This window comes from Lagopus muta, chromosome 3 (genome assembly GCF_023343835.1).
Source record: "Lagopus muta isolate bLagMut1 chromosome 3, bLagMut1 primary, whole genome shotgun sequence".
Taxonomy (NCBI): Eukaryota; Metazoa; Chordata; class Aves; order Galliformes; family Phasianidae; genus Lagopus; species Lagopus muta.
In genome coordinates this window covers 161,665-181,905 of record NC_064435.1, presented here as the reverse complement: position 1 = coordinate 181,905, position 20,241 = coordinate 161,665, and the positions used below count along the sequence as shown (strand labels likewise).

At 49.9% G+C, this 20,241-nt stretch overlaps 2 protein-coding genes across 46 annotated transcripts in view; one reads left to right on the top strand and one right to left on the bottom strand.

Annotated features, from left to right (window-relative positions):
- The window catches only part of LOC125691181 (uncharacterized), a 99,082-nt gene that overhangs the window by 3,224 nt on the left and 75,617 nt on the right, over nucleotides 1-20,241 (bottom strand). The window lies entirely within an intron of this gene.
- The window catches only part of SCRIB (scribble planar cell polarity protein), a 109,696-nt gene that overhangs the window by 65,137 nt on the left and 24,318 nt on the right, over nucleotides 1-20,241 (top strand). For 2 of the 45 annotated variants that reach the window (XR_007375991.1, XR_007375989.1), the window contains 8 exons: nucleotides 441-629; nucleotides 1,335-1,454; nucleotides 1,702-1,758; nucleotides 3,766-3,822; nucleotides 4,592-6,385; nucleotides 6,488-6,589; nucleotides 6,743-7,048; nucleotides 7,100-7,150. Coding sequence is in view for 1 of the 45 variants with exons in the window: in XM_048940174.1 (XP_048796131.1) it covers nucleotides 441-629; nucleotides 1,335-1,454; nucleotides 1,702-1,758; nucleotides 3,766-3,822; nucleotides 4,592-4,675; nucleotides 11,001-11,417; nucleotides 13,300-13,362; nucleotides 17,723-17,761; nucleotides 18,312-18,353; nucleotides 19,098-19,226; nucleotides 20,119-20,226 (1,305 nt within the window). In the remaining 44 variants the exon portion in view is untranslated. Of the gene's footprint in view, nucleotides 1-440; nucleotides 630-1,334; nucleotides 1,455-1,701; nucleotides 1,759-3,765; nucleotides 3,823-4,591; nucleotides 6,647-6,742; nucleotides 7,049-7,099; nucleotides 7,180-7,252; nucleotides 7,311-7,354; nucleotides 7,522-7,558; nucleotides 7,967-8,017; nucleotides 8,120-8,170; nucleotides 9,350-11,000; nucleotides 11,418-13,299; nucleotides 13,363-17,722; nucleotides 17,762-18,311; nucleotides 18,354-19,097; nucleotides 19,227-20,118; nucleotides 20,227-20,241 lie in introns of those variants that run through there. The other 43 variants (XR_007375974.1, XR_007375975.1, XR_007375970.1 and 40 more) reach the window with 43 other exon arrangements.

The following is a 20,241-nucleotide window of genomic DNA, read 5'->3' as shown; positions in this document are numbered from 1 at the left end:
AAAGTCTTTATGACTCATTTATCTTTATCCAGAAAATTTAGCCCCATGCTTGCGTTTTTCCACCTCTCTCCCAAGAACAGCAGCAAAAAATGGAATTTCCTTGCTCTGAGGGTAAATCATAGATGCATGAGGTTTCTTTCTCACCTGCTTCATCGGCAAACAAATAATTTATTCCCTTGGAACAAGATATTTCAAATACAGATTCTTTTCGTCTCTCGCAATGGGCTTCTTCTGCACTTCTCCTCTATTGAAACAAACCAGTTCTTCCCTTTTTTGCTCTCTGTCAATGTGTCTGTGTACTTTCAATCTCTTTCCCTGACGTGTAGCCTCAGCCTTTTTTCCGTGTCTCTTTTGTACTCCTTCTCCCTGATGTGGTCCTCGTGCTCCCCGACCTTCTCTTTGCTCCTTGAGTAAAGCCACCATTGCACCATGGATTACAGGTGAGCTCCTCTGGGGCCGCAGCGCGGGACGGCCGTCTCAAGGTGGGGATGCGAATCCTGGAGGTGAACCATCAGAGTTTGCTGGGGATGACGCACACAGAAGCAGTGCAGATACTCCGAAGTGTGGGCGATGCTCTGCTGGTGCTGGTGTGTGATGGCTTCGATCCCAAGGCTGCAGCTGCCATTGAGGTGAGAAGGGAGGCGCGAGGAGCCCCGCGGAGACCAAGGAAATAATGAGCCCATCTATTTCTGCACAGAAGTTTGCTGCATTTTCCAGCCTTTTGCTGTAGATTTTTTTGTCGGTTCGTTGGTTGGGTTTTTTTGAGGTGTCCGATTCCAAAGTTTTCTCTCTTGCTTTATGAACTAGAAGTGATCGCCAGTTCATAAAACAGAAGCTTCGCAAGGCTGATATCTTCTGCTGATTGCAGAGCTGTTTTCACCATATCACTGTGCTGCATAGAAATGTGGGTTTCAAACAGATTTTCTGCAGTGTTCTTTTAGTCATTTTTTCTTGTATTGACGTTATATTTAAAGTAAATTTTCTTTCTATCCGTTGGTGTTCACCTTTCACCCAGGGAAACACCCACAGCAGCCCCATGCCTTCTGAGTTTTCTTTTACTGAGGCTTAGAAAGCCTTTATTTATCCTTTGCTAGAACATATACTCAGTCCTTGGTAATCTTATGCCCTTTCTGTACCTGTTTTAATTGAAACTCCTCTTCCCTAGCCCTCAGTTTCTTTATGTAATTGACAGTTGCAACAAGGTTTTGAGTTGTGAAGCAGTTCTGTCTTGTCCAGGAGCATCTTGGTGCTCTATATCTGGTAGCCCAGGGTGTGGAATCTTGTATGGTGTACTATGGGCTTCTGCCATGTGTTATTGTGTTCTTGCTTTGTAGATGTCTCCAGGAATTATTGCAAACCCTTTTGCTGCTGGTATTGGACGCAAGAATAGCCTGGAAAGTATCTCATCTATTGACCGGGATCTCAGCCCTGAGGAACTGGAGGTGCTGCAGAAGGTGGGTGTTCTGGCTTTGGCTGGGAGAGTGGTGTGGAATGGAATACTTGTTAAATCTCAAGTATTTCCCTTGGTGTGTGGGACCTGCAGCATAACAAGTAGCAGACTTCATGTTTGTGGGATCAGCAGCTCCCAGCACATGGACCAGCACGAGGCTGAGACGTGGTCTGGCTTCTTCCCGAGGTTGCCATCCTCCATGCAGGGAGAAGAGCACGGGGTGAAGTGGCTCTAACTTTGGTCTCTCCTAGGAGATGGAAATGGTGAGAGAAGCGACTCAGTGGGAGAGAGAAGAAATGGAGAAAGTGGTGAGAGATGTTTCGTGTGGTGGAGTTTGTTCTTGACAGCAGTTCTGCCCAGGCTGCAGGCCCTGAGGAAAATGGCACAAATGGCCTCTACTCGACTGTGATCGCTGTGGGGGCTGTGGGCCTCATCTCTCCATAGTGCACCTCTCAGTTACTGTAGTTGCTTTTTGGCTTTGGCCTACCTTCCTGTGTGCCTCTTTGGTGGTACTTAGCTGTTATTTGTGCAGTTTGTTACCGCTGGGGCTTTCTGGCCAAGGTTTTCTTAAAGCTGCAACTTTGAGGAAAATGGCCCATTGGCTTGGGAGCCCCGCGTTTCATCACTTCTCTCCATGATCTGACAGCTTTCATGAGCGGAGATGAGAACACACAGCTCAAAGGTTGAGGAATCAGCCCCGTTCATCAGTCAGGAGTTTGTGCTCCTCAGTTTCCATGGCTGTTGTTCTGGCTGGGCACGAGAACTTTGTCCCTGAGGGGGTTGGATTTTCCAGTTCTCTCTGTTAAAACTGCAGTTTATTCAGTCAGATCCTGTTGGAAAATGAGGGAAAAATTGAATTCTTTAGCATTGTGCATTGTCAATCTGCTCTCCTGGCAAATAAGTTTGTGTACATTTTGCATTTCTTCAGGTTTCCAGATCTATTTATCTTGCTGGGTTCTCTCTGTTGTTCAGTCCCTGAGCTGAACGAGTTTTCAGGAGCCACCATTGCACTCTGCATACGTCTTCCAAGTTTGGTTCTTTGATCGTTCAGATTCTAAGAGCAATATCAGTGACTCCAAATCTCCATGGGCCGATCCTTGGCACGTTTCTCTGTCTCAGCTCTGCTGCCAGTTGTTTTTTGTAACCTTACCGCAGAGCTTTGGCTCAGATGTTGCAGGGATGGACTTCCGGCGTTGCCCAGCTCCATCAGCACTGCCTGGAGCTCCTGTTACTTTTCACTTTATGACCTCCAGTTTTGCAGATGATACTTATCCAAAGCATACACACCCAGCACCAACATACACTTCAGCTTAAATATCCCTGAATATCCCTTTGGGTCCTGCAGTTTTCTGGAGCGCTGGCGTCTTCTCATGTGGCTCATCACTGTCTGGAGATTGGGAGTGTGATATTGGGCACTGGTGGTAATGCACAGGATGGCTGGGTGCTGATAGAACTCTCTGCTCTGTCTGTTCCTCAGCTGCGTCCCATCCATCAGCCTTGTGCCCTCAGGACCCTCTGGGGGCTGCTGATGGAGAGAAGCAGTCAGAAGGGCTGAAATGTGCCATAGAGCAAAGCAATTCTGCTCCTTTTGTCCACAGCCCCCACTCTGCTGCAGAGGCACTGGGCAAAAAAGTCACAGAATATAAATGAACAGATGTAATTCCTCTTGAAATCAAGCAGTGGGTGTTATTTCTTTCCTTCTGCAGCTCTGTAGCTGCAGTGAGTTTGGTTACTGGCCACTTTCATGACACTGTGCTCACCCACCGGCTTTAAGCCCTCTGTACAATTGCCATCTCTGTAGCTTTGTGGCTGTGATGCTACTAACAAGCATGTGATTTTTTAGGACTTTTTCCTCGAAGACCACCAGCTCGTGCTCTGTTGATTTGTTTCTCTGTGCCCTTGCAGCTTCCCCACTCTGTGCTCTGCCAGGATCCCTCTTGTAGCTATAAGCAGCCTGTTCCCATCCCTCAGCGACGCTGCATAGGGTTCAGCTCCACTTCCTCTCCCTAGCAGTTGCCCTGCTGAGGATCTCAGAGCCACCTGCCCTCTTCCCTCCCCTGGTGACCCCCTGTCTTTACTTGTATGGGATGGCTGTTGCCATCACTTTGCTGGCAGTGCCCAGCAGAATGCCAGCTTCTCCTTCCCTGGGCCGAGCTCACGTGCTGATTTCTGCTCACCTCATCCTGACACCAGCCCCCTCCATACCCTTCTGTTCTCCCTCTGGAATGATTGCCCAGCATGCAGCTGACCTCTTTCCCTCTCTCTTTGCCTGCACTGCTTGGATGCTGGTCTGGCTCTGTCCTGTGGCATGGAAGGAGTGGATGCGTAGGGAGCGGGAGGCGGCCACGCGGCAGCTTGAGGAGGCGGCAGAGGTGAGGAGCGTGGTGGGAGGGATGGAGAGATGGAGAGAAGAGGCAGAGCTCAGCCTAAGGGCTGGAGGAGCCCCCGAAAAGTAGAAGCACTCACTGCCCTCTGCATGTGTTCTCCTCACCCCCCTGTACCCTGCAAAAAGCACAGCTTCAGCGTATGAGGAGATAGCAGAAATTGGGAACTCTTTAACGTGGTTGAGGAAGAGCTAGCGAAAAACAATGACTAAAATGTGAAAGCAAATTAAAATAGGAAGTGATGTCAGGCACAATTATGCAAACAGTGTGAGTTAATACTGAAAATAGATACCACAGAGGAATTGCAGATTGACTTTGTTAAGTGTAGAATCATGGAACATGCCGAGTTGGAAGGCACCCATAAGGGTCATTGAGTCCAACTCCTGTATCGCCAGCTCCAGACTGTAAAATCTTTCTGGATTTGGTGAAAACTGGTTATATATATTTAGTATTCTTTTCTCTTTCTGTAAGAGAGTGGATGTGTGCACTGCACAGGAGAAATGGTGAGGACCAGCATCCCAGTGTGGCTGTTCCCTGCAGTATTGCTGTCACTTTTCCCTGTGGCTGCGTTTGGAGCAGTCCCAGGTTCACATCCCAGCAGTGGGAGCTTCCTGCAGCGTTTGGAGACAAAGCCTTGGCTGTGACGAGGGGTGGTTTCCTTTGAATTGCTCTCTGCGATTGATGTAGCTGAATTCTGGCCTGATCTCTTCCTGGTGTTTCTGTTTTGTTTTTTGCTTCCCCCCTTTCCCCTCTCCAGAATGTCACGAGTGAACCTTTGCGAATGGACTATCGGACCCTGGCTGCTTTGCCCAGCAGTGGCTCACAGAGAGTCAATCGCACTGTAAGTGATGGGTGCTGAGTGCACATCCCTGCTCCCTTTCCTGCCCTCTCCTCTGCCTTTATGTGATGGTAGCGGTGCTCTGCAGAACTGCAGTGAGCTTCAGGTGTCTGAAACAGGAGGAGCTGCAGCGGAAAGATTTAGAAGGAGAAAATGGTGAGAGCAGAAAGCCAAGTTGCTTCCCATTGTGGAAAGGGAAGTGGCTTCTGTGGTTGCTTTGGTGCAGGAGATGATGTGAACAAGGCAGAAAGAAAGCCCAGCAGGAGGGAAGAATACATGTGAATGGAGTGTGGGGGCTTTGGTGGGGAAATAAGCAAGTACTGAAAGCTGCAGAAGCAGGAGGGGAAGATGATGCCAGGCACAGAAGACACCAATGCTGTGTGCAGAGAAAGCAAGGTTAGGATCCATCTAGGACTGCAAAAGGGGAAGCAGAAGTGATTGCATATCCCACCTAGCAGAGATAACAGTGATGCCTTTGGCACTACTGCTGCCCCTCTGCCCTCCTGTGTTGCCATCTCTGATACATGGTGGAAACTCAGCAAAGAGAAAATCCAGATTCCACAAATGTCACAGATTACAGAGCTGTCCGTCTTTCCTGGGTTGTTTAAAATGTCACATCTCCATCTCTGTTTTCTTTGTCCCCCCTGCATCACGCCTGTTCTGCTGAGTTGCTGCCTGCTCCCTTAGAGCTTCGCATCCTCAGGCTTGTCCCCAATCCCTTTCCTGCTGTTACAGGAAGGATCAACCTGATGTTGAGACAGAATATCTCTTTGTTCTCCCATTGTTTCAGATCATCTCTTCTACCCATCTCTGTTTCATTCCATTGAGACAGCTCTTCTCTCATATTTGTGTATCATCTCATGACTGTCACCAGTTCTGTCTTATTTTCTTCCTCCCCATCCTCTCAAGCTTTGCCTTTTCTTTCCTGGCTGTCAGTTGTTTCATCAGAAGAACATCTGAAGTATTTCCAGCATCTCTTCATTTAACTGAGTAGCTGGAAGCGAGGGGAGAGCCAACCCCATGCAAGCAGCTGTTCCTTTGTGAGCAGCCCAAGAGCTGAGCAGCATTTGGGAGCCTATGGCTGAGCCTGGGAGCGCCTGGCTCTGGAATGTGCGGCAGAGCACTGGAATGCTGCGTGTGGGGCAGCATCTATAAATGTCCCATCTCAAGGGAAGGGCCAATTAGTGCACATTTATCTTCTCCCAACTGTCTTTTGCTCAGCCCTACCATTGCTCTGCTTGAAAAAATCCCACCTGCTTTGATTGTGAGATACAAGCTCCCAATGACAGCAAAGTTCTGGCTGCAGCCAGCCCATGTGGTGACAGCCTGAAAGATTCAAGCAGTCCGACCAGCAGAAAAGCATGCAGCTCATAGGGCTGGAGCACCTTTGCAGAGAAGAGAGGCTGAGCATTGGGATTCTCTTATAGCAGCCTTTCAGTACCCAAAAGGGCCTACAAGAAGCTGGAGAGGGATTTTGTACGTGGGTGTGCAGTGATAGGGCAAGGGAGAATAAAAGAAGGCAGGTTTAGATTGGATATAAGGACAAATATCTTCACAGTGGAAGTGATGAGGCCCTGGCACAGACTGACCAGAGAAGTGTGAGTGGCCCACGTCTGGGGGTGCCCTGGGCAGGCTGGTCTGGTGCACGAGGGTTGGAAGTAGATGATCTTCAAGGACCCCTCCAACCCAAACCATTCTTGACTCAATCAGCAAGTGATCTTTAAGGACCCCTCCAACCCAAACCATTCTTGACTCAATCAGCAGGTGATCTTTAAGGACCCCTCCAACCCAAACCATTCTTGACTCAATCAGCAGGTGATCTTTAAGGACCCCTCCAACCCAAACCGTTCTTGTCTCAATCAGCAGGTGATCTTTAAGGACCCCTCCAACCCAAACCATTCTTATCTCAATCAGCAGGTGATCTTTAAGGACCCTTCCAACCCAAACCATTCTTGACTCAATCAGCAGGTGATCTTTCAGGACCCCTCCAACCCAAACCATTCTTGACTCAATCAGCAGGTGATCTTTAAGGACCCCTCCAACCCAAACCGTTCTTGACTCAATCAGCAGGTGATCTTTAAGGACCCCTCCAACCCAAACCATTCTTGACCCAATCAGCAGGTGATCTTTAAGGACCCCTCCAACCCAAACCATTCTTGTCTCAATCAGCAGGTGATCTTTAAGGACCCCTCCAACCCAAACCATTCTTGTCTCAATCAGCAGGTGATCTTTAAGGACCCCTCCAACCCAAACCATTCTTGACTCAATCAGCAGGTGATCTTTAAGGACCCCTCCAACCCAAACCATTCTTGACTCAATCAGCAGGTGATCTTTAAGGACCCCTCCAACCCAAACCATTCTTGTCTCAATCAGCAGGTGATCTTTAAGGACCCCTCCAATCCAAACCATTCTTGACTCAATCAGCAGGTGATCTTCAAGGACCCCTCCAACCCAAACCATTCTTGACTCAATCAGCAGGTGATCTTTAAGGACCCCTCCAACCCAAACCGTTCTTGACTCAATCAGTAGATGATCTTTAAGGACCCCTCCAACCCAAACCATTCTTGACTCAATCAGCAGGTGATCTTCAAGGACCCCTCCAACCCAAACCATTCTTGTCTCAATCAGCAGGTGATCTTTAAGGACCCCTCCAACCCAAACCGTTCTTGACTCAATCAGCAGGTGATCTTTAAGGACCCCTCCAACCCAAACCATTCTTATCTCAATCAGCAGGTGATCTTTAAGGACCCCTCCAACCCAAACCATTCTTGACGCAATCAGCAGGTGATCTTCAAGGACCCCTCCAACCCAAACCATTCTTGTCTCAATCAGCAGGTGATCTTTAAGGACCCCTCCAACCCAAACCGTTCTTGACTCAATCAGCAGGTGATCTTTAAGGACCCCTCCAACCCAAACCATTCTTATCTCAATCAGCAGGTGATCTTTAAGGACCCCTCCAACCCAAACCATTCTTGACTCAATCAGCAGGTGATCTTTAAGGACCCTTCCAACCCAAACCATTCTTGACTCAATCAGCAGGTGATCTTTAAGGACCCCTCCAACCCAAACCATTCTTGACTCAATCAGCAGGTGATCTTCAAGGACCCCTCCAACCCAAACCATTCTTGTCTCAATCAGCAGGTGATCTTTAAGGACCCCTCCAACCCAAACCATTCTTGTCTCAATCAGCAGGTGATCTTTAAGGACCCCTCCAACCCAAACCATTCTTGTCTCAATCAGCAGGTGATCTTTAAGGACCCCTCCAACCCAAACCATTCTTGACTCAATCAGCAGGTGATCTTTAAGGACCCCTCCAACCCAAACCGTTCTTATCTCAATCAGCAGGTGATCTTTAAGGACCCCTCCAACCCAAACCATTCTTGTCTCAATCAGCAGGTGATCTTTAAGGACCCTTCCAACCCAAACCATTCTTGACTCAATCAGCAGGTGATCTTTAAGGACCCCTCCAACCCAAACCATTCTTATCTCAATCAGCAGGTGATCTTTAAGGACCCTTCCAACCCAAACCATTCTTGACTCAATCAGCAGGTTGTCTCTCTGCAAACAGCATGCCTGAATTAAGATAACTGATGCTATTGCCCCATTCCTACAGTATTACCCTGTTTCTGTCTGTGCTTTGGCAGCTCTCACACCAAGCCCTTTCTCCTCTGAGCTGTCTTGCATATCTTCTGCTGCTGTGTAATGCCTTTCAAGGCCGTGCAGAGCCACTCTCCGCACTGCTGAGCAGAAGGATGTACGATAAAGGTCAATCTCTGTCATGACTCTGCTGTAGGTTGCAGTGGAATTTCTCCTGGGGATGCCCCAAGAGCAGTGTCCAGAGAAGGGACAGATGTTTGTCTGTCTTTGGGTTGATCTGTACTGCTGTGCTGGTTGTTCTATAAGTAGGAGTCCTGAAGGCTTTTGCCGTGCAAAACCATGTTTGTGCAGTTTGTGCAGCTGAAGAGCTTTTGTGGAAAGCTGCATGAAAGGGCTCCTCTCAGTGATGCCCTCTGCAGTGGCAGCTTCTCAGCACTGCAGTGTTTGCAGTACTGCATTCAGAAGTCAGGATAATGCCATCACAGTAGCAAAGGTGCTGTGTTATAGTCTATCATTTTTCTGGATATTACAGGCTTGGAAACCGTACCCATGAATGACTGTGCCAAGCCACAGCAAAACACTTAAAGTCTCATTTTGCTTTCTGGACCATAGAAAAGAAGACGACTTTACATCCGTCAGTAACGGGTCACCACTGTTGGTTAATTAATCTGTGCTTTCCAGTCTGAAGCTTTCAATTCCTGGCCCAATGGTTCTCTCTCTGTAGCTGATCACAGAATCACCAAGGTTGGAACAGACCTTCAGGATCATCCAGTCCAACCATCCCCCCATCACCAATAGTTCTCACTAAACCATGTCCCTCAACACAAAATCCAAACGTCCCTTGAACACCTCCAGGTTGGTGACTCCACCACTCCTTGGGACTCCCATTGCAGTGCCTGGCCACTCTTTCAGAAAAGCAGTATTTCCTAACATCCAGCCTGAATCTCCCCTGGCGCAGCTTGAAGCCATTCCCTCTAGTTCTCTCACTGTTACACAAGTTCATTTTCAGATTAGATTTGTGTTAGCATCTGAGGCAAAGCGATGGGTCAAAACTGCAAATGCATTTCCTTCTGTATTTGCTCAGAGTGAAATATTCCTGTTCTCTGTGCTGGAGTGTAGAGTGACAGAGCAAGGCTGAGAAAAGCACACTGCATTGCCAGAATTGTTGACTCCCCAAAATAGAAATTGTTGCTCGTCTGATAAAAATAATCCATGCCGAGCTGATGGAGCAGGGCATCCTGCACCGGGACACATGCAGCAGTGATGGAGATGAATGCGAGGAGTGGGTGAAGCTCAGCTCCAGTCATGTCCATCATCAGAACAGGACTTTGAGCTCCACCAGCCCTTGTGCAGCCTTGGGGAGATGCCCATCTCCACAGTGCCCTAAAAGCAGCATTTATTTTTTTACCGTCTGCGTGAGCAAAGTGAGCTTTGGTGCTGTGGGATCACTTGGAATGAGTGATAATCTCTGCTGTCTGCTTGGCAAGGAAAGGCAGTGTCAGGGTGACGTGGCTGCTGGGTGGCAAACCCACCTCATGCTGGAGGACTGCTGTCATTCTTTTAATGAGTGCATCCACAAATGGGCAACATTCCTGAAAGCACTTTTAGCCTAATGTAAGTTTGTATTAGGATACTTTATGGTACTCTGGGAAAAGGATGTTGGATTTTGGTGGGGAGGAGGGGGGTTTTTTTGATAGGAGCCTTTTGCATTGGGAAGGGATAGCAAAATTTATGGAGGTAGCACAGACTTCAGTGTCTGTAGAAATAGGATCTGAGCAGCAGCTCTGCCATCCGCTGCGTTGGGTTGGGGTGGGGGTGAAGGCTGGGGGAGGGCAGCAGGAATTCCTGAGCCTCTCAGCTGCCATTGTAAGCCAGCAGCCCACCCGGCCACCAGAGCTATTTTGGTGAGCGCTGCCGTGACACAGGAACTGGGGAATGTGCTCTGAGCTGAAAGGGTCTTTCTGCTGCGCCGCCGGCAGCTGGGAGGAGGAGGCTGCAGCATTGTTCTCCCATTATCCCCACTTCACTGCTGAAGGCTTCAGTGGGGTAACAAACACTCTTTTATGGTACTAAAGGAGAAAAGGTCAGTGCTTCGTCTGGGATGGGTTCCGTGCAGAACGAGCGTGTGAAGGGATCTGTGCTGTTACCCCCTGCTTAGCCGTTACTGCTGTGTGAGTGCATAGCGATGAAATGGGCCCGTAGAACAGCGAGCGTGTGCGTGCAGATGGGATGGATCTGCATGGAGAACAGTGATGTGGCGTGACTGTGTGGGAGCTCAGTGGAGCAAGAGGAGAGATTTATGTTACTGTGTGTGCTGGGGGTACGTGGAAGTAAGCTGGGGTGAGACAGATGGTGTTTGGCAGTGTGTGTGGTGGTGGAGCTGAGAATGCTGCGGGAGGGGGAAGGCCATGTGCTGCTCTTGGAGTTGCTTTTGTTGGAGAGCAGCAGAGTTGCTGAAATGCAAACAGGAGTGTAAATGAGAGCTGGAAAAATGCAGGGAGTGTGCGTGAGCCTGCTGATAACTCAGTGTGTGTATCGCGTGTGACAGCAAGGTCCTCTCTTACAAGTAGCACTAGGGCTCACAGGACTGGCGATGGAGTAGAAGGTGGAATGGTGCTGTGGGCATTACTACTGGAGTTCCTCTCTCCCCTGTCCTCCAGCTCTGTGTTTTCTCTTCCTCTCCTTTTCCCTGCTCTCTTCATGTCTTTCTGACACTTCTGTTTCCTCACAGCCCGTTCATTGTGATAGGGCCACCTCCGGCACGGGGACTGACCGCACTATGCTGTCCTTGCCGGTGGCACAGGATGGCCAGGACTGCTCCCCAGCAGCAGCAGCAGCAACAGCAGCAGCATCCCTGACCACCAGATGTGAGCCTGGCCCTCCCCAGGACCCCGTGTCGCCCTGCCGGCACACGTGCGGGGCAGAAAAGCCCCCTGTAGACGAACGGGATCCCAACCATTGCTCCCCTCCCCGGGAGCCGGAGGCACCAGAGCAAGAGTGCATGATCGACTCCCAGCCCATCCTCTTCAGCGAGAACCCCTTCGTGGTGGCCAACCGGAGGGGGAAGGCGGCGGGCAAGGCCTGCCTGGGGGGCCCCCCGCTGGGCTATGGCAGGGAGGGAGTGCTGAAGACCAACCTTTACTCCAAGGCAAGCGCTCTTACGGCGTGCAGCATGCGGTCACACAGGAGCCACGCAGCTCCTACTAAACCACGGGGCGTGCAAAGGCAGCACGAGGCCTGGGCTGCTCCCAACCTAACGCACGTGATGTGTGTGTGCTGTCTGACTGTGGTCGTCCTCCAGCACTAACATACCGGCTGTGCATGCGCCCTCCGCCAGGAGGCCGAGACGTGGGGCTGGGGAGGACCTCCTGTCGTCATGGGCAGCCTGCAGGAGCAGCAGTGTTGCTGTGTTCCAGTGTTCTGTGGGAGCAGAGAGCTGCGGGGAGATGGTGTCATGTGTGTCTGTGGGCTTCAGCAAGCTCGCACGTTTTAGACCTCTGCAAGCAAAGAGTGTAGCTGAGGTAGCTAACTTGCAGCACAAGGGCGTGCTGTTCCTTGAAGGACTGCTTGCAGTGTATCAGACTAGATTTCAGGAGAGAACATCCATTTTGCTGTGGGAAATCTGCTTGCATTTAAGTTCCTGTCACCCACAACGTTGCCAGGAGGACTCAGCCCAAAGGTGTTGCGGGTGAGCACTGCTCTCCTCTTCATCTTGGCCTTTTTGGGGATCTGGACAGCAAGAGAAGCCGAAGAACCGCATGCAGACAGCACCCCTCCTGCCACAGATACAGCGATAGGAGGAAACAAGGCTGATCAACCAGCTGTAGTTGTCTTAGGTGGTCGTAGCCCAGTTCTGTGGTGGCAGTTTGTCTTTTCCACATGTGTAGGCATTTGAAAATAGAGCAAGGCATCTGACAGAACGTCTGCAACCTCTCAGTGTATTAAAAGTCAAAGTTTGTGCTTTGAATTGATACGTATCTAGATTTATAGTTAGTGGACCAGAAAAGGTGGATTCATCCACATCCAGCGATCATCAGTCAGGAGGTGGCTGTCACAGTTAGCTTAAGCTAATCTGATTCCACAGCGCTGTCGTAAAAAGACTGCTCCCCATCATCTGTTCTCCTGTGCGCTGGCAGCAGAGCTGTGTCAGGTGGGCCGGGGAGCTGAAGGGTTTTCTTTGTAGGATGAGTTCTTTGCAGAGCAGCACCCTCCTCGGTGGGTGGATGAACAGCACTTGGAGGCTTTGGGCAGAGGATGACGGAGCCAAACGGAGCGGGAGCACTGCAGTGGTGCCATGGAAGTGATGGGTTTGAGACTGCCGTGTGCTGTCACTGTGGTGAGAGGAAGGATCAGATATTTTCTCCAGTGTAAGCTTTAGGTTCCATCCCCTGGCTTGGTATATGGAAATATATACCGTTGCCCACAGCTGACCCGAGTTTCATTAACAGGATTCACTACTGCATGAGTAACAATAATAATTGCAAAACCCAGAGATTTGCTTCAAGAACTGTTGAAATCTCAAAGGACCCATTTCCACTTTTAGGCATCTAAAATGGTTTTTAGTAGCGTTCCTTAACCAGCACGACAGCTACTGGGACTCTGCCCTTGTGATGCTGCTGTGGGGGCTCCTGCAGAAGGGGTGAGAGCTTTGTCCTTCCTGTGCTCTGCCCTGCTCTGCAGCTGCAGGCCAGCTGTGAAAGAGTCTCCTTTTGGTTACGAGTGGCTTTTGTTGCTTCAAGACATGAAGTTTCTCTCGATTTTTGGGAGAGGATTCCCAGAAATCCTTGCAAGGCAGAAGTCTTAACTCGGTGTTGTTGGCTGTGCAGGATGCTCAGATGCGATCTGAGCTCTGATGTTTCATACAGTTCTCTTGCTGTTCCCAGTGCTTTTTGCAATATGACGCCTGCCGTTAGGCCAACGCTAACTCTGCTTTCTTGTGGTGAAGTGGTCCATAGTTGCCCTCAGGCTGGATATCAGTGTGGAAGTTGCTGCTGCACAGTAATTCTCGAGCTTTGTCTCCTCTCTTGCAGGTTCCTGAGTCGGGGACAGGAAATTCGAGGCGAGAAACCCCTTATTCTCCCAGTAACCAGCAGGTGAGGCTGCATGTAAGGCAGGCAATGGGGAGAAGGCAAGTGTGCTTCCAGGGCAGAACTGGGCAGCAAGGCAGAGGGAGCTGAGGATAATTCCTTTATTTGAGAGCCATTCCTGTATTTGAGAGTGATACCTTTGTGGTGGAGGAATCCCTTCTAGGATGCAACTGGAGAACAAGGGAAGGAGCTCTTCTCTTTCAAAATGTTTCTGAGACCCAGAATTTAATTAGCTGGTCATAAACCCAGTGGAGAGCTACTGCTCTAAGGGTTAATTTAATTATCAGAGTGATTAACGAGCAGGGGAGTACCTAAGGTGACTACGAAGCGGCCGTTGCCTGTTTTGAGAATGGCTTCACCAGTGCCTCATGCAGACTGCATTGAATTTTGCACGTCAGAAGAAGTGGGGAAGTGAAGGTTTGCAGAAACCTCAGCTCTGTGAACCACTGCTGCTCGGCCTCCTGCTCTGACCCCTGTTCTGTTGCTGGCTGTGCCAGCAGCTCATATGGGCTCTTCAGAAGAGAACCAAAGGAGCTGTGCACACACTTACAGGCTCACCTCCCCCGAGGGACTGATTTTCTGGAAGACTTAAGCCGCCTTTCTCTCTGAATCTTTGATTTTTATCTTTCAATTTTCTTGTAACTTTTGGGTTATTTTCGTCAGCGTTCCCTATTCTCACTGGCTCTTCTTATTACATGTGCAAACTGTGATCCTTTATTTAAAATCTCGTGAAGTTTTAGATGTCAGTGTTCGTTCTATGGCAGCAGGTTTCACAAACCAGGTGAGCCATTTGAAATGAAATACTCTGAAGTGGACGTTGACATTTTCCCTTCGCGGTCATTATGGGATTGCATTGTGAGCTGTAATGAAGTGAAATTTGTGCTGTGTGCTCTGTCCTCAGTTATTTGCATCCATTGGGAGTGTGGCTGCTCTGCAGCTGTTGGGACCGAACAGCACTGGCAGTGACCTGGTTTTTGGTTGAGCCATTCCAGCAATCTGAGCTTGACAAAAGTGAGCTGCCTTTTTTGCTCAGTTAATTTGGAACCAGCTGGTTGAGGTGAATTGCATCATCTTGGGGTGAGGTGACCGTTAACACTGCCAGTAGTAAGAGTCAAGAACAAGAGTCAAAAGCATATGGCTGGGAGCAGTGGATAGAACGCTGGAGCTGTCGTGGGCAGTAGTTCAGTCCATCTTCTATTGCTTCCTTATGCTGTCTTGCATCTCCTTCAGTTCCTAGATCCTTAAAATCAAGTGAGCTCCAGGGGCACAGGAAGACTGAGGGAAGGTACTGTTCATTATGGTAATGCAGTGTCGGTGCATTCTCTTCCAGCTCCATCCGATTGCTTTTCTGGCAGCAGATATACGTTCAGAGGTGTATTTTGGGCTCTTTGCCTGTAAGTTTTCCTTTGACCACAAATGCCAGCTTTCTTTGAGTTTAGGATCCTTCCATCTAGAGGTATTCTTGGGGTGAGGATGGTACTCCTCGTTCTGCAATGGACAGAGATCTAGATATTCACTTACTTCACCCTTAAGCTCAGCTTTTGGATGAAAAAAGTGCACAGGTCAGGGGTCTGGTCACCAAATTCCAAACACCTCCAGGGAGGGAGAATCCACATCTTTCCAGCCAGCAGCTCCAATGTGTGGCGACCCTCACTGTGAGATTGCTGGTTTATTACAAAAGCAAGTGTAGAGTCTTGCATCTGGGGAGGAAGAATTGCATGCAGCAGTACAGGTTGGGGGATGAGGTGCTGGAGGGGAGCTCTGCGGAGAGGGACCTGGGTGTCCTGGTGGACGACAGGTTGCCATGAGCCAGCAGTGTGCCCTTGTGGCCAAAAAGGCCAATGGCTTACTGGGGTGCATTGCACAGAGCGTGGCCAGCAGGGCGAGGGAGGCGATCCTCCCCCTCTGCTCTGCCCTGCTGAGGCCTCACCTGGAGCACGGCGTCCAGTTCTGGGCTGCCCAGCACAAAACAGACAGGGATCTGTTGGGAAGAGTCCAGCGGAGGGCCAGCAAGATGGTGAGGGGCCTGGAGCATCTCTGCTATGGAGAAAGGCTGAGTGAGCTGGGTCTGTTGAGCATGGAGAAAAGAAGGCTGAGAGGGGAGCTGATCCAGGTCTGTCAATATCTGAGGTGTGGGGGGCAGCATGGCGAGGCCGGACTCTTTTCAGTGGGGAGTGGAGACAGGACGAGGGGAAACGGCCGGAAACTGCAGCATAGGAAGTTGTGCAGCAATGTGCGAAGGAACGGCTGTGCAGTGAGGGGAGGAGCGCTGGAACAGGCTGCAGGGAGGTGGTGGAGTCTATGGGTCCCAATGTGTCTCTATGGGTCCCAACGTGTCTCTATGGGTCCCAATGTGTCTCTATGGGTCCCAATGTGTCTCTATGGTCCCAACGTGTCTCTATGGGTCCCAACGTGTCTCTATGGGTCCCAGTGTGTCTCTATGGGTCCCAATGTGTCTCTATGGGTCCCAGTGTGTCTCTATGGGTCCCAACGTGTCTCTATGGGTCCCAATGTGTCTCTATGGGTCCCAACATGTCTCTATGGATCCCAATGTGTCTCTATGGCTCCCAACGTGTCTCTATGGGTCCCAATGTGTCTCTATGGGTCCCAACATGTCTCTATGGATCCCAATGTGTCTCTATGGCTCCCAACGTGTCTCTATGGGTCCCAATGTGTCTCTATGGGTCCCAACGTGTCTCTATGGGTCCCAACGTGTCTCTATGGGTCCCAACGTCTCTCTATGGGTCCCAATGTGTCTCTATGGGTCCCAACGTGTCTCTATGGGTCCCAATGTGTCTCTATGGGTCCCAACGTGTCTCTATGGGTCCCAGTGTGTCTCTATGGGTCCCAATGTGTCTCTATGGGTCCCAACGTGTCTCTATGGTCCCACTGTTCACTGGAACAGGCTGCCAGGGAGGTGGTGGAGTCTCCTGCTCTGCAGATGTTCCAGACCTGCCTGGATGCCGACCTGTGCGACCTGCTGTAGGGAACCTGCTTTGGCAGGGGGTTGGACTCCATGAGCTCTGCAGCTCCCTTCCAACCCCTACAATTCTGTGATTCTGTGATTATTATAATAATTGGTTGATTATTATTTTAAATTTAAGCAGGTATTTGGGTGGAGTGTTCCTGGTTCCAGCTTGTTGTAGTCAAGTGCTTTTTGTAGAAGTGTGTTGGCATTGGAGGCACAGTGACACGTCCTTGCCACCAGCCGCCCTGCAGCTAATGCCATCTGCATTCTTTACTCTGGATGGGCTTGCTCAATGATAAATCATTTGGCATCAGAGGACCCTGGTGGTTCATTGTTATTTGATTCCTTTGGCAATAGTGATCATCTGGCTTTTCCTAGCAGTGACTGTTTGATAGTGGAACCTTTCCAAGTAAAACCATTCACTCCTTCCTCCTTGAGTTCTGAGAAGAATAAAACAGATTTAATTTGTGTTCTGCAGAGTTCAGAGCATCCCAGGAGGGTTTCTGCAGGTGCAGGCCTTTCCCTTCCCAGTTTTAATAGGGATCTCTCTGTTACACAGCACTGGCTGTACTTTATATTCTGTCACTCCAAGCTTTTTGTGTCATCGGTTCCCTGTACCTTGAGTGAACCATTTTAATAATCTCTCCAGCTTCTCTCTTGCTTTTCTGTGTTCAGAGCTGAGTATGCCTTAAGAGATGCTGCTGATTTTTTACAACGTTTCTGACCTTCTCTTGAGTTTGTCATTCGTTTTAGTCTCTTAAGGTCCTTAGAAAACTTTTCCTCGCTGCTTTGATTTCTGAGATCCAATCTTTGTGTTGTTTTAACGGCCTTTTTTTCCTTATTTCTTCTGTGGCTGTTAGGACTCAGTAACTTGGGCACTTGTTTCCTAAGGTGCCATGTGTCGCAGTGCTGAGCCATTAGCCTTGCTAGTGACACTCTCCACCCATCTTCTATTCTATCCACGAGTTTTCTGGTGCACACACACGTGTGATTTAATGCCTCTGAGTCAGAGCCTTGTGCAACAGTCTCCTGCATATCAGGTGAGATGATATCAGGTGGAATTAGTTCTTGAACAGTGAATGTTATGCAGAATGTAAGAGGTCACCCAGATGTTACCAAAGCACATAAGACAATCGCTGTGCTGTCCTGCACGTGCCACGAGATTGCACTCAAGATGATTGCTCCACTGTTTGCAGCAGGTTTGCACATGCAGTGGGTCTTCTTCCATGGCTGACAGCAGAGGTGGGCAGTGAGCCTTCCTTTGGGGCAGGGAGCAGTGGGGCACTGATAGCACCGGGCGAGGGCGTTCTGTGTGCTGGGGGAGCTCTCAGCCTCACCGGGGCACGCGGGTCTCTCCGTTTTCTCTCCATTCTCTCCCCTGGTGTTTCCCCCCTGCAGATGCCCGCAGCTGCTCGGCCAGGCAGGGAGACACGCTTTGTAAGTTCCCTCTGGTGTGCAGTGTGTGCTGCTGCTCCGTGCTGCTCCATGCTGCTCCGTGCTGCTCCCACCTGGCCCTGCTGTTTTCGCTTCCTTTAGCTCCATGCTACCCGGCTCGTGGGCTTGGGGTGCCCCTCAGCTTGCTGCAGAGCAGTGCCCGGGCAGCTGCTGCTCTCAGGGCTGTTCCCTGCTCCTTCTGCTGAGATGGCCAAGAAGCTGCAGTGCTGATGACTTTGCTCGAGCGCAGGGGATGCAAAGAGGGGCCACCATCGGCTGAGCTGGAGGAGAAGTGGAGAGGTGGGGGGGTCAATGTGTGAAGTGCAGAGAACTGTGAGTGTCTTCTTGCAGAGGAACTCAGAGAAGCTGCTCTTTGAGCTGCTCCCCACGTGGAGAATGCATTGCAGGGGGTGATGTGGGACTTGAAAGCTTTGTGCTGTATGGGAAGAAGGGCAGGGGGAAAGAGTTGGGTAAGTCTGTTTTTGAATGGAGCAGGGTTAGCTGAAGGGTTCCGTTATGGACTCCGCATTGACTCTTCTATTTCTGCTTTCAGGCTTCCATTAACTTCATTGCATCGCAGGATGACAGCAGATCAGTAAGTACCTCTGCTCTGAGACCTTCCAGTAGTGTCCTCTGTGTATCCTCCAGCATGTAAAGCTTGCCTCTTCCTCCTGCATGTGCTTACTTCCAGCCTGCTTACTTCTCACTGTTGGTTCTTTTCTCAGTGTCCCTCCAAGTTTGCACAAATGCATTGTCTTCAATATTCCTACACTGAAAACTCAATGTTTATAGCTTTTATTCCTGCTTACATTAGCAGTTTGCTCTCGTGGTTTTTCTGGCCAATTGTGCTTCTGGTCCCTTTAAGTATTTGGAGTTTCGTTCACTTCCACACAATACCCAGCACTGATGACATCTTGGTCCCCTGTCTCCCCTCTCTGCTCCTATCTGTCTGCATTCCTAATTGCAGGCCTCGCTGGTGTTCTGTTCATTGCACCACAACTTCTGCCAGTGCCCATTCCCAGCTGTATCTCCCATTCATGATGCTTACACTCCCCAAGCTCTGACATATCTGTGCCGTTCCCCTCTGACTGCTGCAGCTGCCATTCCTATGGCAAGGCTCTCCCTCATCACTCAGACATCACTTAACTCATTGGCATTGCTTTGCCTGAACCTCTTTGCTTCTCCAGATGCTTGCACCAGAGACGTGGCTTTGTGCTTGGTGTTTGCTGCAGTAGCTCTCCTTCCCGAGGACTCACCTCGCTGCCCTGACCGCTCAACTCTTTTCTCTCCCTCTCTCTCTTCCTCTGCATTTTCCCCCCTCGTGTGGCACTGACACAAGCAGACCAAGCCAGGCGTCATTCAGCCTCTTTCTCGAGCGCGACAAAATGCTGCCTCGCATAACCCGGACGAGGGGGACAGCCCCAATCCCTTCCAGCAGCCCGAGCCGTGCTCCGCTGTCCACAGCTCTGTAAGTGGCCACACTTCCTTCTCACTCAGCTTGTCCTAGGCTGCTCCGCTGCCACTTAGAGTTACGCTGAGGCGTGAAACCTTGTCTGTCAGCGCCTTGCGTCTTGGGGCAAAAGCCAATGGCATCTGTAGTAAGTTTGGTGATGTGCAAAATGTGATGTGCAAAATGATGGGTTTTCCTTCAGAGATTCTCATTCTCAGGGCTTTATGTTGATGGGAGAGAAGGGTTTATGTATTTTGGTCTTCGCCTGGGTAAGAGTTGCTGCTGCGTACTTGCAGAATAGTCTTTTTATTGAAGCGTGTATGGATTTGTACCAAATCAGAAGCACAACAGCCACTGGAGAAGAAGGAAAAGACAAGAAAAAAGGAGTGACGCCGGTAGATCTCTTCCAATGAGGAAGGTTCTGTTAGTCAGAAATACTGGATAAGGCCAGAGCTTATCTCTCATTTCCCAGTGGACTGGATTTGTCTTTCTCAGTCCGAAGGAGCACTCAGTTAACTGTATGTCACTGTATTCCAGCTCCAAAAGCCCATTGATTGATGGGTGCGTGCTCATTGAGTTGGGTGGAAATCCTTTAGGACCGTGACATCAGTTTGGCCCCATGGCCAAGAGATCAGTCACGAAATGCTGGTGAAGTCGATGAGGATTGGTGCCACCAGAATTACCGTTCCTCCACCTGCCAAGAAGTAAAATGGGGCTATGGTACTTGTGCTGCTCTATAAAGCACATAGACAGTGCAGTGCTCACCCTTCTGCACAAGGCTGTAGCAGCCATCTCTTCCATATTCCAATGCTCAGGCTCTGCAGGATGAGCATTTCGAAGCGTTTCCCCCACGTTCTGTTTTTTTGTAACAACTGTGATTTTTTTTTATGTTCTGTTTTTGTCGCTGTAGCCAAAGCCACCATCACCACCCTCTCCTGATGAGATTCCCATCAACGTCAAGCAAGCATACAAGACTTTTGCAGCAGTGCCCTTGTCACACCCTCTGCTCGAGACACAGGTAACTGCTGCTGGT